Genomic DNA, 14,563 nt, shown 5'->3' with positions numbered 1-14,563 from the left:
AGCAGGGCTTGTACAGTTCTTTCTTTCTGAAGGCTCTAGGGAAGAATTTCCTGCTTTTTCCTCCTTCTAGAAGTTGCCCGCATCCTTGGCTCATGGCACCCTTCTATTTTCTTTCTTTCTTTTTTCCTCCTAAAATCCTTTCCTGAAGCAACTCTCTTCTGTTTTCAAAGCTAGCAATGACCTGTCAAGTCTTTCTCACATCACATCACTCTGTCACTGACTCTTCTACATTTCTCATATGGACCCTTGCAATTACCTTGAGCCAGACGGGAAAATTTCCTGTGTCACAGTCAGCTGATTAGCAACCTTAGTTCCAACTGCAATCTTAATTCACGTTCTCCATGTAACACCGTATTTACAGGTTACAGGGATTAGGTGTGAACATCTTTTGTTGGGGGGCATTATACTGCCTACCACACTGTAATTAATACACCCTAGGGGAATGGGAGCAGGAGAAACAAAAGAAAAAATGGCTAATATTTATATGCAGATGTATAGGAGAAATATTCATAGATACTACCTGTTTCTGCAACTAATTATGGGATCATAGCTGGTATTTTTAACTTTTTTCTTCCAGTAGCTATTTCATATTCTCTCTATTTTTCAGCAAGCACTTCAGCTGCTTGTGGTTCCTTGCTGGGGGGTGGAGGAAGGGATTGAGCCAAAATTTCATTCCTAAAGGGTCTAGACCTTTAACAATTATGCCTATTTGGGGTTGTTATAATTTTCCATTAACTTTGCTTACAGAATATGATATTACTAAAAAGCACCCCAAAAGATCTCCTGAATTTTAGACATCTTCCTTAACTTCCACTGGTAGTAAGTAATAGCTCATTTTCTCCTAAGAATCAGGATTAATCACCCCAGCCAGAATGATAATAGCCTTTTTTTTTTTTTTTTTTTTTTTTTAACATGTTGGTTTGTTGATATGAGGGGCACAAGATGGCCAGGTGGCAGTATCAGTTTCCATTTTAATATTGCTGTGTACTTTGGTGGAAACGGAGTCTTTCCATGGAAACTAAGACAATTATATTTGCAGAGCACAAAGGTACAAAGAAGGACAGGAAGCAAAATTTTCACTAGTGGATCACTAAAGAAAATATTGAGGGGAAGCCAGTTTCATTTCTACTGCTTAATTCCCAAATTCAGGACAAATAGCACCATATTGATTCAGAGCATCTACTACAACATAGAGGATGTCATCCTAGTATGAAAAGTGTTGTCAGTGAACTCTAACTGCAACTGAGTCTCTAAAATGCCATTTCACTGTTCTGTCAGGCTAGTTACTTCAGGGTGATTGGGAACAAGGTAAGATTGGTGAATTTCATAAGCATGGGCCCATTGGTGTGCTACACTTGTTGTGAACCAAGTTCTCTGATCGGGAGCAATGCTGTGTGGAATACCATGGCAGCGAATAAAGCATTTTCAAAGTACACAGAAGGTGGTTTTTGTAAAAGCATTGTGTACATGGAAGGATCAGAGGTCGATTCCAGTGGGAAAAATAGTGTTGCGCTTTCTATAATGGAAATGTTCCAAATAATTGATCTGTCTCAAGGAAGCTAGGTAGTTCCCCCAAGGAATTATGCCATATGAGGGGCTCAGTGTTAGTCTCTGTGTTGGCAAGTTGGACTCTCAGTGGTGGCAGTAGCCAGATCTGGTGGGTAGAAATTCATGTTGCTGAGCCTATGAGTAACCTCCATTCCTTTTTGCTTTCTTTCTTTCTTTCTTTCTTTTTTTTGAGATGGAGTCTCCCTCTGTCGCCGAGGCCGGAGTGCCGTGGTGCCATCTTGGCTCACTGCAGCCTCTGCTTCCTGGGTTCAGGTGATTCTCCTGCCTCAGCCTCCTAGAATTACAGGCACCCACCACCATGCCCAGCTAATTTTTGTATTTTTAGTAGAGACAGGGTTTCACCATGCTGGCCAGGCTGGTCTTGAACCCCTGACTTCAAGTGATCCACCCACCTCGGCCTCCCAAAGTGCTGGGATTACAGCTGTGAGCCAGTGCGTCCGGCCATAAACTCCATTCCTACTGCTATGACCACTTTGTTCGTGAGCACATTGGGCAAGGATAGCAGTGGCTGGGGGGAAAGGCTGACTGATTCCAAAGAATGAATCACCTTGCTCGTCTGATTATTAAGATTCTTCTCTGCTGAGATTGTTCTTTGGTGGGCGTTCATATAGAACAAGCATCTTCTCACTTGATGCCCATTTGGAAAAGTCTGCACATAGCTCTCACCCAGACGGTCTTGTCACCAATTTTCTAACCATGCTCTTTCCAAATCCCTGACCATCCAGTCATACCATCAGTCACTATCCATCTATAGATCTATACTTCTGGCCATCTTTTCTTCCAGGCACAATATATAACCAGATATGCTACTTGAGGTTCTATCCCGGTGGAGAATTTCCCTTCCCCTCTGTACTGCAGGGTCAATTGAGGCTGTAATATATATGGAATTTCCTGTGTATCACACCATTTACTTAACCCCTTGAGGCCTGTTAGTACTTGAGTTTGACCAATGGAATGCAGAATAAATGTTGCTGTGACTTCCAAGATAAGGCCTTAAAAAGCCTTGTAACTTCTACTTTCTCTCTGTCTTTGGTACCTTTTTTTTTTTTAATGCCTTGGCCTCCCAAAGTGCTGGGATTGGTGCGAGCCATTGCACCCAGCCTCTCTTTGGTACTTTAAAACCTCCATACTATGAAGAAGCTCAAACTGAAGGTCTGTGTGGAAAGAGAGGCCCAGCCATCCTAGATATTCCAAGAATTCCAGCTGAAGACCGAGATATGTGTGTGAGGCCCTATTAAATCACCCATTTCCAGCTGATCTGGCAGCTGACTACAGCCAGTGTATGAGTCCAACCAAGACCAGCAGAACTCCCCTGTCAACCCACAGAAAGAGAAAAATAATAAATGGTTATTGCTCTAAGCCACTAAGTTTTAGGGTGGTTTGTTATGTATTAGTAGACAACTGATATAGTAACCATCTATTTAGAAGATAAATAAATAGTATTTATTCAGATTTTTAACCATAATAAGTATTTCTTGATACTCAATTTGGGGTTTAATTTGGGGCACATCATATCTTTCTTTCAGGAACAATACCAGTAGTATAGTCACGGGCTGCATCGTCTTCCATAGGCAATTGTAGTGGGGCTTTAGATTGTTATGCTGGTACTATGGATTACTTCAATTTGAATTTATTTTATTTGATTTGACATATGCAAACTGGGAGTAGGGTGTTTACCAAGAGTTGCTAAAGCATTTTTAGGGAGATAGGGTCTGAGGGTAGGGTTACCAAAGAAGTAGTTTTCCGAGATAGACTAATTGGTTGTGATTGTTTAGCTAAACTTGCCATAATGTGAAAAATAGGTAAATACTCAATAAATATTAATCACTGTTACCATTACAGAATCCTATAATAAATCAGTGGAATTTCTGTAGAAATAAAGAGGATTCTGCAGTGGTAACAATGGATAATGTTTATTGAGTGTTTTCCTGTGTCAGAAACTTTTAAGTGCTCTGTAAGTATTAATTCATTTATTCCTCACCAAAGCTGTATGAGGTGGCTACTATCATTCCCACTTTATAGTTGAGGAAACTGAGTACAAAGAGTTAAGCAACTTGTGGAGAGTCACAGCTGGTGAATACTAACAGCTGAACCCAGACAATAGTATACCATAATCAGTGTTCTTAATCAGTAGTCTGTATTTTGTTTTTCTTCTAGATTACTCTGGAGAGTATACTGAAGTGACTTTACCAAAGTTTGGGATATTACGTTTATAGTTGGTAGTGATGCAATTACAAATTTAAGAGTAAAACTCTTTGTGAGAATTATACTAATATTACTAGGCTTATCAAAGCACACCCTGAGTGCATAATATTTCTAAAATCTAGTGTGCATACATAAAATCTGTTTTATGGAATTTTATTCATTTTGCCCTAATTAGGCAAAAAGCTAAGTCGAAATAGAAAATCCAGTTTTGATCATAAAATCTTATGTTTGAACCTTTAGAATGTCGCTATATTTCAACACTTTAAAAGTCTAATTGATTTAAGAAGACAAGGAGAACCACATCAAATAATGAAATATATTAATCCCAAAGAGGTAAGAACATTACTTATTGATAGAGCAGCCTATATTTTTCCTTAAAATATGATTACTGTATCAGTTCAGTGTGCTCGTCATGTTTATTTCTTTTTAAAACTGTTTTTATTAAAGTGTTAAACATATGTTGTCTTGGGATTCACTCAGGGTGGCTGGCAAAATATTAGCAAAATATTAGGGAAAGTTATAGATTAGTCTCAAACCTTTTGGAAGTCTGAAAGGTTTTATTGGGACAGGCTGAAGATGGCCGGTCCATTATGTTAGGGAAAAGATAGGGATGATAAAAGGCTTTCCCATTTTAAATCTGTTTACCCCACATCCCTTTGTCTCTACTGTAACTATTTACTTATGTAAACTTTGTGCTGGATGGTCCTCTCAGGGGGAGATCAAAGGGGAATTACCCATTAATAGTTTTTACTCTAGACCGAGAACCTAAAGCTTTTATCATTTGTAAAACCACTCTTTTACCATGTTAATTATTCACAAGCATGTTGACTTAGAACCTCTGTTATGAAATCTATTACTGAATAAATGTGTGGATGGACAGGGTGTCTTGGTTGATTGGTTGCATTTCATCCTCTGAAAACAGCCGATGACCATCCCTAGCCCACTTGAATCACTGAACCAGGTGTGGCAGTGCATTTATTCATCTGTCATTGAGTTAAGGTCTGTAGGCCAGACCTCTGCAGGTGGTGGTTGATGTCTCAATGTTGAAAGTTCATAAAACATAAATATGTAGCTCAATGAATCATCACAAAGCAAACATCTATGTAACCATCACCCAGATTAATGTTTTCATATTCCAAATCACTCCCTTCGGGTACCCTACAAATCACTTCCAACTCCCTGCTTCCAAAAGGTAGCCACTATTTTATGCTCTAACATAATACTTTAATTTTCTATTTTTGAGCTGTATATTAATAGAATCCTATAGTATGCTTTGGGGTATATGTTTGTTCATCCAACAATATATTTACATAGCTAAAATTAATTTTTAATAGGCATTATTCACTTTTATGAATATATTGCTGTTTATTCATTCTACAGTTGATTGACTTTTGTATTTTTTCCATTTTGGGGCTATTATAATAACTGTTTCTGAGAATTTTCATGTCTCCTCATACATACGTGTACAAAATTTTTTTTTTTTTTGGTTTATACTCCACCTAGAAATGGAATTGCTGAGCAACAAGTTATGTGTGTCACAACTTTGGTAGATAATGCTAGACTTTTTCCCAAAGCTACTGTACTAATTTTTATTTGCACTAGCAATCTTTGGTATTCTTCGTACTTTACATTCTCACTAATATATAATATTGTCAGTTTGTAATTTGTATTTACCTGATACTTTAGTGACATAGAAAGTGCTTATTGAGGTCTCCTCTGTGTCTCTGTGTGTGGGTGTGTGTCTTCCCTATCCTTGTGGGGTTTTTTTTTGGGATGGGGGAGAGTTGGCTTTTTTTGTTTGTTTGTTTGTTTGAAGACAGGTCTCTGTAACCCAGGCTGGAGTGCAGTGGCACAATCAGGGCTCACTGCAACCTCAGCCTTCTGGACTCAGCCCCATGAATAACTGGGACTATAGGCGCACACCACCATGTCCAGCTAATTTTTTGTATGTTTAGAAGAGACAGGGTTTTGCCACGTTGCTCAAGCTGGTCTTGAACTTTTAGACTCAAGTGATCTGCCTACCTTGGCCTCCCAAAGTGCTGGCATTACAGGCATAAGTTGCCACACCCCTTTCTGGTCTTTATCAGTTATTTGTATTTTTTTTTTTTAACTACTTCTTTTTTCTCAATTTTTTTTTTTATGGTAAAGTACTCATAATATAAAATTTACTGTCCTAACCATTTTTAAGAATACAGTGTAGTGGTTCTAAACATATTTATAATGTGGTTAACCATCACCAACCATCACCACCACCCATCTCCATAAATCTTTTGATCTTATAAAATCAAAGCTTGCCGGGCGCAGTGGCTCATGCCTGTAATCCCAGCACTTTGGGAGGCCGAGGTGGGCAGATCACGAGGTCAAGAGATCGAGACCATCCTGGCCAACATGGTGAAACCCCATCTCTACTAAAAATGCAAAAAGTAGCTGGGCATGGTGGCACACGCCTGTAGTCCCAGCTACTCAGGAGGCTGAGGCAGGAGAATTGCTTGAACCCAGGAGGCGGAGGTTGCAGTGAGTCGAGATTGTGCCACTGCACTCCAGCCTGGCGCCTGGTGACGGAGTGAGACTCTTGTCTCAAAAAAAAAAAAAAAAAACCCCAAAACTCTATCCTCATTCAATAGTAACTCCTTTATTTTCCCTTCCACCTATCTCCCAGCAACTACCATTCTACGTTCTGTCCCTATGAATTTGACTAATTACCTCATGGGAGTGGAATTATACAGTACTTGTCTTTTTGTGATTGGCTTATGTCACTTAGCACAGTGTCCTCAAGATTCACCCATATAATAGTTTTGATCACAGTTCACTGCAGCCTCAACCTCCTGGGCCCCAGTGACTCTCCCTTCTCAGCCTCACAAGTAGCTGGAGCAATAGGCATGTGCCATCATGCCCAGCTAATTTTTTCATTTTTTGTAGAGATGGGGTCTCCTTAGGTTGCCCAGGCTGCTCTCAAAGTCCTGGGCTCAAGCAATTCTTATGCCTCGGCTTCCTAGAGTGCTGGGATTACAGGCATGAGCCACTACACCCAGCTGGTGCTTTTTAAAAATTATTATTATACTCTAAGTTCTGGGATACATGTACAGAACGTGCAGGTTTTTACATCGTTATACATGTGTCATGGTTAGTTTGCTGCACCCATCAACCTGTCATCTACATTAGGTATTTCTCCTAATGCTATTCCTCCTCTAGCTCCCTGGCCCCCAACAGACCCTGGTGTGTGATGTTCTCCTCTCTGTGTCCATGTGTTCTCGTTGTTCAACTCCCACTTATGAGTGAGAACCATGAGGTGTTTGGTTTTCTGTTCCTGTGTTAGTTTGCTGAGAATGATGGTTTCTGGCTTCATTCATGTCGCTGTAAAGGACATGAACTCATCCTGGTTTATGGCTGCATAGTATTCCATGATGTATATGTGCCACATTTTCTTTATCCAATCTATCATTGATGGGCATTTGAGTTGGTTCCAAGTCTTTGCTATTGTGAATAGTGCTGCAATAAACATACATGTGCATGTGTCTTTATAGTAGAATGATTTATAATCCTATGGGTGTATACCCAGTAATGGGCTTGCTGGGTCGAATGGTATTTCTGGTTCTGGATCCTTGAGGATTTGCCACACTGTCTTCCACAGTGGTTGAACTAATTTACACTCCCACAGTGTAAAAGCATTCCTATTTCTCCACATCCTCTCCAGAATCTGTTGTTTCTTCACTTTCTTTCTTTTTTTTTTTTTTTTTTTGAGACGGAGTTTCACTCTTATTACCCAGGCTGGAGTACAATGGTGCGAACTCGGCTTACCACAACCTCCGCCTCCCAGGTTCAGGCAATTCTCCTGCCTCAGCCTCCTGAGTAGCTGGGATTACAGGCACGCACCACCGTGCCCAGCTAATTTTTTGTATTTTTAGTAGAGACGGGGTTTCACCATGTTGACCAGGATGGTCTCGATCTCTTGACCTCGTGATCTGCCCGCCTCGGCCTCCCAACACTTCCTTTTTTTTTTGAGATGAAATCTCACTCTGTCACCCAGGCTGGGATGCAGAGGTGTGATCTTGGTTCACTGCAACTTCTGCCTCCCGGGTTCAAGCAATTCTCCCATCTCAGTCTCCTGAGTAGCTAGGATTACAGGCGTGCGCCATCACGCCAGGCTAATTTTTGTGTTTTTAGTAGAGATGAGATTTCACCATGTTGGCCAGGCTGGTCTTGAGCTCCTGACCTCTGGTAATCTGCCTGCCTTGGCCTCCCAAAATGCTGAGATTACAGTTGTGAGCCACTGCACCTGGCTGTTTCCTGACTTTTTAATGATCACCATTCTAACTGGCATGAGATGGTATCTCCTTGTGGTTTTGATTTGCATTTCTCTAATGACCAGTGATGATGAGCTTTTTTTTCATGTTTGTTGGCCGCATAAATGTCTTCTTTTGAAAAGTGTCTGTTCATATCCTTCGCCCACTTTTTGATGGTTTTTTTTTTTTTCTTGTAAATTTGTTTAAGTTCTTTGTAGACTCTGGATATTAGCCCTTTGTCAGATGGATAGATTGTAAACATTTTCTCCCTGTTCACTCTGATGATAGTTTCTTTTGCTGTTCAGAAGGTCTTTAGTTTAATTAGATCCCATTGATCAGTTTTGGCTTTTATTGCTATTGCTTTTGGTGTTTTAGTCATGAAGTCTTTACCCATGCCTATGTCCTTAATGGTGTTGCCTAGGTTTTCTTCTAGGGTTTTTATGGTCTTAGGTCTTATATTTAAGTCTTTAGTCCATCTCAAGTTAATTTTTTTAAAAAGTGTAAGGAAGAGGTCCAGTTTTAGTTTTGTGCATATGGCTAGCCAGTTTTCCCAACACCATGTATTAAATAGCGAATCTTTTCCCCATTGCTTGTTTTTGTCAGATTTGTCAAAAATCAGATGGTTGTAGATGTGTGGTGTTGTTTCTATGGCCTCTGTTCTGTTTCATTGGTCTATATATCTGCTTTGGTAACAGTACCATGCTGTTTTGGTTACTGTGGCCTTGTAGTGTAGTTTGAAGTCAGGTAGCCCGATGCCTCCAGCTTTGTTCTTTGTTTAGGATTGTCTTGGCTATATGGGCTCTTTTTTGGTTCCATATGAAATTTAAAGTAGTTTTTCCTAATTCTGTGAAGAAAGTCAGTAGTAGGTAGCTTGATGGGAATAGCATTGAATCTGTAAATTACTTTGGGTAATATGGCCATTTTCATGATACTGATTCTTTCTGTCCATGAGCATGGAATATTTTTTCATTTGTTTATGTCCTCTCTTATTTCTTTGAGCAGTGGTTTGTAGTTCTCCTTGAAGAGGTCCTTTACATCCTTTGTTAGTTGTATTCCTAGGTATTTTATTCTCTTTGTAGCAATTGTGAAAGGGAGTTCACTCATGATTTGGCTCTCTGTTATTGGTGTATAGAAATGCTTGTGATTTTTGCACATTGATTTTGTATCCTGAGACTGCTGAAGTTGCTTATCAGCTTAAGGAGATTTTGGGCTGAGACAATGGGGTTTTCTAAATATACGATCATGTCATCTGCTAACAGAGACAATTAGGCTTTCTCTCTTCCAATTTGAATACCCTTTATTTCTTTCTCTTGCCTGATTACCCTGGCCAGAACTTCCAGTACTATGTTGAGCAAGTGTGATGAGAGAGGACACCCTTGTCTTGTGCCAGTTTTCAAAGGGAATGCTTCCAACTTTTGCCCGTTCAATATGATATTGACTGTGGGTTTGTCTTAAATAGCCCTTATTATTTTGAGATACATTCCATCAATACCTAGTTTATTGACAGTTTTTTAGCATGAAGCGGTGTCGAATTTTATCAAAGGCCTTTTATGCATCTATTGAGATAATTGTGTTTTTTGTCATTGGTTCTGTTTATGCGATGGATTACGTTTATTGATTTGCATATATTGAACCAGGCTTGCATCCCGGGGATTAAGCCGACTTGATCATGGTGGATAAGCTTTTTGATGTGCTGCTGGATTTGGTTTGCTAGAATTTTATTGAGGATTTTTGCATCTATGTTCATCAGGGATATTGGCCTGAAACGTTCTTTTTTTTGTTGTGTCTCTGCCAGGTTTTGGTATCAGGATGTGCTGGCCTCATAAAATGAGTTAAGGAGGAGTCCCTGTTTTTGTATTGCTTGGAATAGTTTCAGAAGGGATGGTACCAGCTCCTCTTTGTACCTCTGGCAGAATTTGGCCGTGAATCTTTCTGAATCTGGGCTTTTTTTGGTTGGTAGGTTATTGACTACTGCCTGAATTTCAGAACTTGTTATTGGTCTATTCAGGGATTCAGCTTCTTCCTAGTTTTGTCTTTGGAGGGTGTATGTGTCCAGGAATTTATCCATTTCTTCTAGATTTTCTAGTTTATTTGCATAGAGGTGTTTATAGTATTCTCTGATGGTAGTTTGTATTTCTGTGAGATTGGTGGTGATATCCCTTTGTGATTTTTTATTGTGCCTATTTGATTCTTCTCTGTTTTCTTCTTTATTAGTCTGGCTAGCGATCTATCTAGTTTGCTGATCTTTTTTTAAAAACCAGCTCCTGGATTTATTGATTTTTTTGAAGGGTTTTTTTGTGTCTGTATCTCCTTCAGTTCTGCTCTGATCTTAGTTATTTCTTATCTTCTGCTAGCTTTTAAATTTATTTGCTCTTGCTTCTCTAGGTATTTTAATTGTGATGTTAGGGTGTCAATTTTAGATCTTTCCTGCTTTCTCTTTTGGGCATTTAGTGCTGTAAATTCCCCTCTACACACTGCTTTAAATGTGTGCCACAGATTCTGGTACATTGTGTCTTTGTTCTCATTGGTTTCAAAGAACTTACTTATTTCTGCCTTAATTTCATTATCTACCCAATAGTCATTCAGGAGCAAGACAATCAATTGTTGTATATTAACTTGTTTCCTAACAACTTTGAAATTCTCATTTATTAATTCTAACAATTAATAATATATACATTGATTGTTTTGGATTTTCTATGTAAACAATCATGTCATCCTCAATGACTTGTTTTTCCCTTTTCAAATATGATACATTTTATTTCTTTTTCTTGCCATTCTACACTGGCTAGAGCCTTCAGTAATGGTAAATAGAAGTGATAACCACTGTCTTATTCTGGATTTCAGAGGGAAAGGATTGATATTTCATCATTAAGTATGAGGTATACTATTATTGTTTTCTTTTATTGTAGAATCCTTTTATCTGATTAAGGAAGTTGCCTTCTATTCCTGTTGAGCTAAAAGAGTTTTTTAATTTTGTTTTTAGAGGCCAGGTCTCACTGTGACACCCAGGCTGAAGTGCAGTGGTGCCATCATAGCTCACTACAACCTCAACCTCCTGGGCTCAAGTGATCCTCCCACCTCAGCCTCCCAAGTAGCTGGGACTACAGGTGTGTGCCACCATGCCCAGCTAATTTTTTAAAACTTTTTTTTGTAGAGATAGAGTCTTCCCATGTTGCCTAGACTGGTCTCAAGCTCTTGTCCTCAAGCAAACTTCCTGCCTTGGCGTTTCAGAGTGCTAGGATTACATATGTGAGCCACCGTGCCAAGCCAAGAGTTTTTTTGTAAATCCAGGAACAGATGCTAAATTTGATGAAAACTTTTTTGCTTTAACTGAGATACTATTTTTCTTTTGTTCTTATTTTTTGTTTGCATGTTAAATGTTCTTAGCATTCTTATAATATGTACATTTTGGTTATGATTATCTTATCCCTTTAAAATATCACTCAATTTAGTTTGCTAATATTTGGTATAAATATTTGCACCGATATTCATGCAGAACGTGTAATTTGCTGTCTCTGTCAGATTTTGGTATCACATTTAGCTAGGCTCCTAAAACAAATGTGGGAAATGTTTCTACCCTGTTTATTTTCTGAATTTCTTTTGCACATTGAGTGTTATTTCTTCCTTAAATGTACTTTGTAAGGATGTATTAGTAAAGCCATCTATGCTAGAAGTTTTCTCTATGAAAAAATTTAAATTACATTCAATTTAGAATTATAGTTCTATTTCTCTTTTGTATTTCTTCTTGTGCTAGCTTTGATAAGTTGTATTTTTCTAGGAAGTTTTCATCTAAATTTTTAAATTTATTAGCTTAAAATTGTTCATAATATCCTCTTATGATCTTTCTGATGTCTTAGAATCTGTAATAGTTATCTTTATTTTATTCCTGATATTGGTTATTTGCATCTCCTTTTTTTTTTCTTGAGCAATCTCTTTGGAGTTTATCACTTTTATTAGTCTTTTTCAAAAACAAATTTCAACTTTATTTTTTCTTTGTATTGTTTGTGTCCTACTTTATCATTTTCTGCTCTTTATTATTTCCTTCTTTGTATTTTCTTTGACTCCTGTTTGCTGTTATTTTTCTAACTTTTTGAAATGGATGCTGAATTTATTGATTTGTGGCCTTTTGTGGTATATGTATTTAAGTTTATAAATTTTTATCTCAGAATAATTTTAGCTGCAGTTTTAAAAGTTTTGATATGTCATATTTTCATATAAAATTCAATTCAAAGTAGTTTAAAATTTCTACTTTGATTAATTTCAGTTATTTAGAATTGTACTTTTAAATTCCCAGACATGGGCTGGGTGCAGTGGCTCACGCCTGTAATCCCAGCACTTTGGGAGGCTGAGGTAGATAGATCACGAGGTCAGGAGTTTGAGACCAGCCTGGCCAACATTGTGAAACCCTGTCTCTACTACAAATATGAAAAAATTAGCTGGTCATAGTGGTGCACGCCTGTAATCCCAGCTACTCAGGGGGCTGAGGCAGGAAAATCACTTGAACCCAGAAGACGGAGGTTGCGTTGAGCTGAGATCATACCATTGCACTCCAGCCTGGGTGACAAGAGTGAGACTTCATCTCAAAAAAGAAAAAAAAAGAAAAAAAAATTAAATTCCCAGACATTTGGAAATTAGTCATTTATCTTTTTGTTCTCAGTCCTTATCTTGATTGCACTGTAATTTCAGTCCTCTGTTAATTGTCTGTACTTATAAATTTTTATCTGTACTTGAAAAGAATATATATTTTTTAGTTGTTGAGCATAGTATTATATAGATGTTAATTAGGTCAAGTTTGTCAGTTATGTTGATCAAATCTTCTATATATAGCCTTACTGAATATGTTTTTCTAATTGTACTATCAGTTATTGAGAGGTAAGTATTAAAAACTTCCACTATGATTCAAGATTTGTCTGTTTTTCTGGTAGTTTATAGGTATTTGAGACCATGTTATTAAGTGAATACTTATGTGAATACTTAAGATTATTGTATCTTTCTTGAATTGAACCTTTTATCATTATAAAGTGTGTCCCTTAAGGTCTCAATTTTCTGGTATAATACAACCACACCCACTTTCTCTCTCTCTCTCTCTCTCTCTCTTTTTTTTAACAAATCAAAGTTTTATTGGCAGTAATATTGTGGGGTTTTTTTATTATTGTACTTGCGGTTTTGAGACACATATGCAGAAAATGCAGGTTTGTTATATAGGTGTACACGTGCCATAGTGGTTTGCTGCACCCATCAACTCGTCGTCTATATTATGTGTTTCTCCTAATGCTATCCCTCCCCTAGCCCCCCACCCTCTGACAGGCCCCAGTGTGTGATGTTCCCCTCCCTGTGTCCATGTGTTCTCATTGTTCAACTCTTACTTATGAGTGAGAACATGTGCATGCAACCGTTTCTTATTTGCATGGTACATCTTTCCTGTTATTTTACTTCTAACATTCTGAATCTTTTCATTTTTGCTGTATCTTTTTGTAGGCAGCAGGTTGTTAGCCAGCATTTTTTATCCAGTAGGATATTCTTTGTCTTTTGTTGGAACATTTACTTCATTCACATGTAATGTAATTACTGATATTTGGGGATTTAAAGCTACCCTATTACTGTTTACTCTCTGTATGTCTCCAAAGTTCTGTGTTCTTTTTCAACATGCTATGGCCTTCTTTTGGAATGACTTTTTCTGTTTTTGTATTTTTCTCTATATATTATCATTCTTTTACACTTATCCTACAGATTACAACATGCATATTTATTTAACTTATGAAAATCACATATAGATTGGCCTTTTTACCTTCTCCCAGACAATGCACTTATTTCTCGTTATCCCCTTTGACTTATGTACTCTTGCTGTTGTATTTTTAAATTCTCTACTGATGGATCTTATGGTACGAGTACAGTTAGTTTAATAAGAAACTGCCAAAGTTTTTCCAAAGTGGCTGTGCTGTTTTGCATTCCACCAGCAAAGAATTACTGTTCCTCATCCTTGGTAGCATCTAGCGTTGTCAGTATTTGAATTCGCTCATTCTAATAGGTGTATAGAGGTATCTCATTGTTTTTTGTTTTGTTTTGTTTTTCGTTTGTTTGTTATTGTTGTTATTGTTTTGAGATGGCGTTTCTGTCACCCTGGCTGGAGTGCAGTGGCACAATCTCGGTTCACTGCAACCTCCACCTTCCAGGTTCAAGTGATTCTCCTACCTCCGCATCCTGAGTAGCTAGGATTCACATGCCATCACACCTGGTTAATTTTTGTATTTTTAGTAGAGACGGTTTTTACTATGTTAGCCATGGCTGGTCTTGAACTCCTGACCTTAAGTGATCTGCCTGCCTCAGCCTCCCAAAGTGCTGGGATTACAGGCTTGAGCCACCACACTTTGTTGTTGTTTTAATTTGTAATTTCCTATATACATATAATGTTGAGCATCTTTTCATATGCTTATGTGTCATCTGTATATCTTCTTTGGTGAGATATCTTTACAGGTCCTTTGCCCATTTTTAAATAAGATTGTTTT

The 14,563-nt window shown here is 38.1% G+C and overlaps 1 protein-coding gene across 2 annotated transcripts in view; it reads left to right on the top strand.

Annotated features, from left to right (window-relative positions):
• The window catches only part of CUNH11orf65 (chromosome unknown C11orf65 homolog), a 155,347-nt gene that overhangs the window by 15,694 nt on the left and 125,090 nt on the right, over window positions 1-14,563 (top strand). For both annotated transcript variants that reach the window (XM_012474587.2, XM_012474586.2), the window contains exon 3: window positions 4,015-4,107. In XM_012474587.2, coding sequence (XP_012330010.1) covers window positions 4,015-4,107 — 93 coding nt within the window. The remainder of the gene's footprint in view (window positions 1-4,014; window positions 4,108-14,563) is intronic.

Source organism: Aotus nancymaae, unplaced genomic scaffold (assembly GCF_030222135.1).
Source record: "Aotus nancymaae isolate 86718 unplaced genomic scaffold, 86718_ANA_hifiasm-v0.15.2.pri h1tg000012l, whole genome shotgun sequence".
NCBI lineage: Eukaryota > Metazoa > Chordata > Mammalia > Primates > Aotidae > Aotus > Aotus nancymaae.
This window is presented reverse-complemented; position numbering and strand designations above follow the sequence as displayed.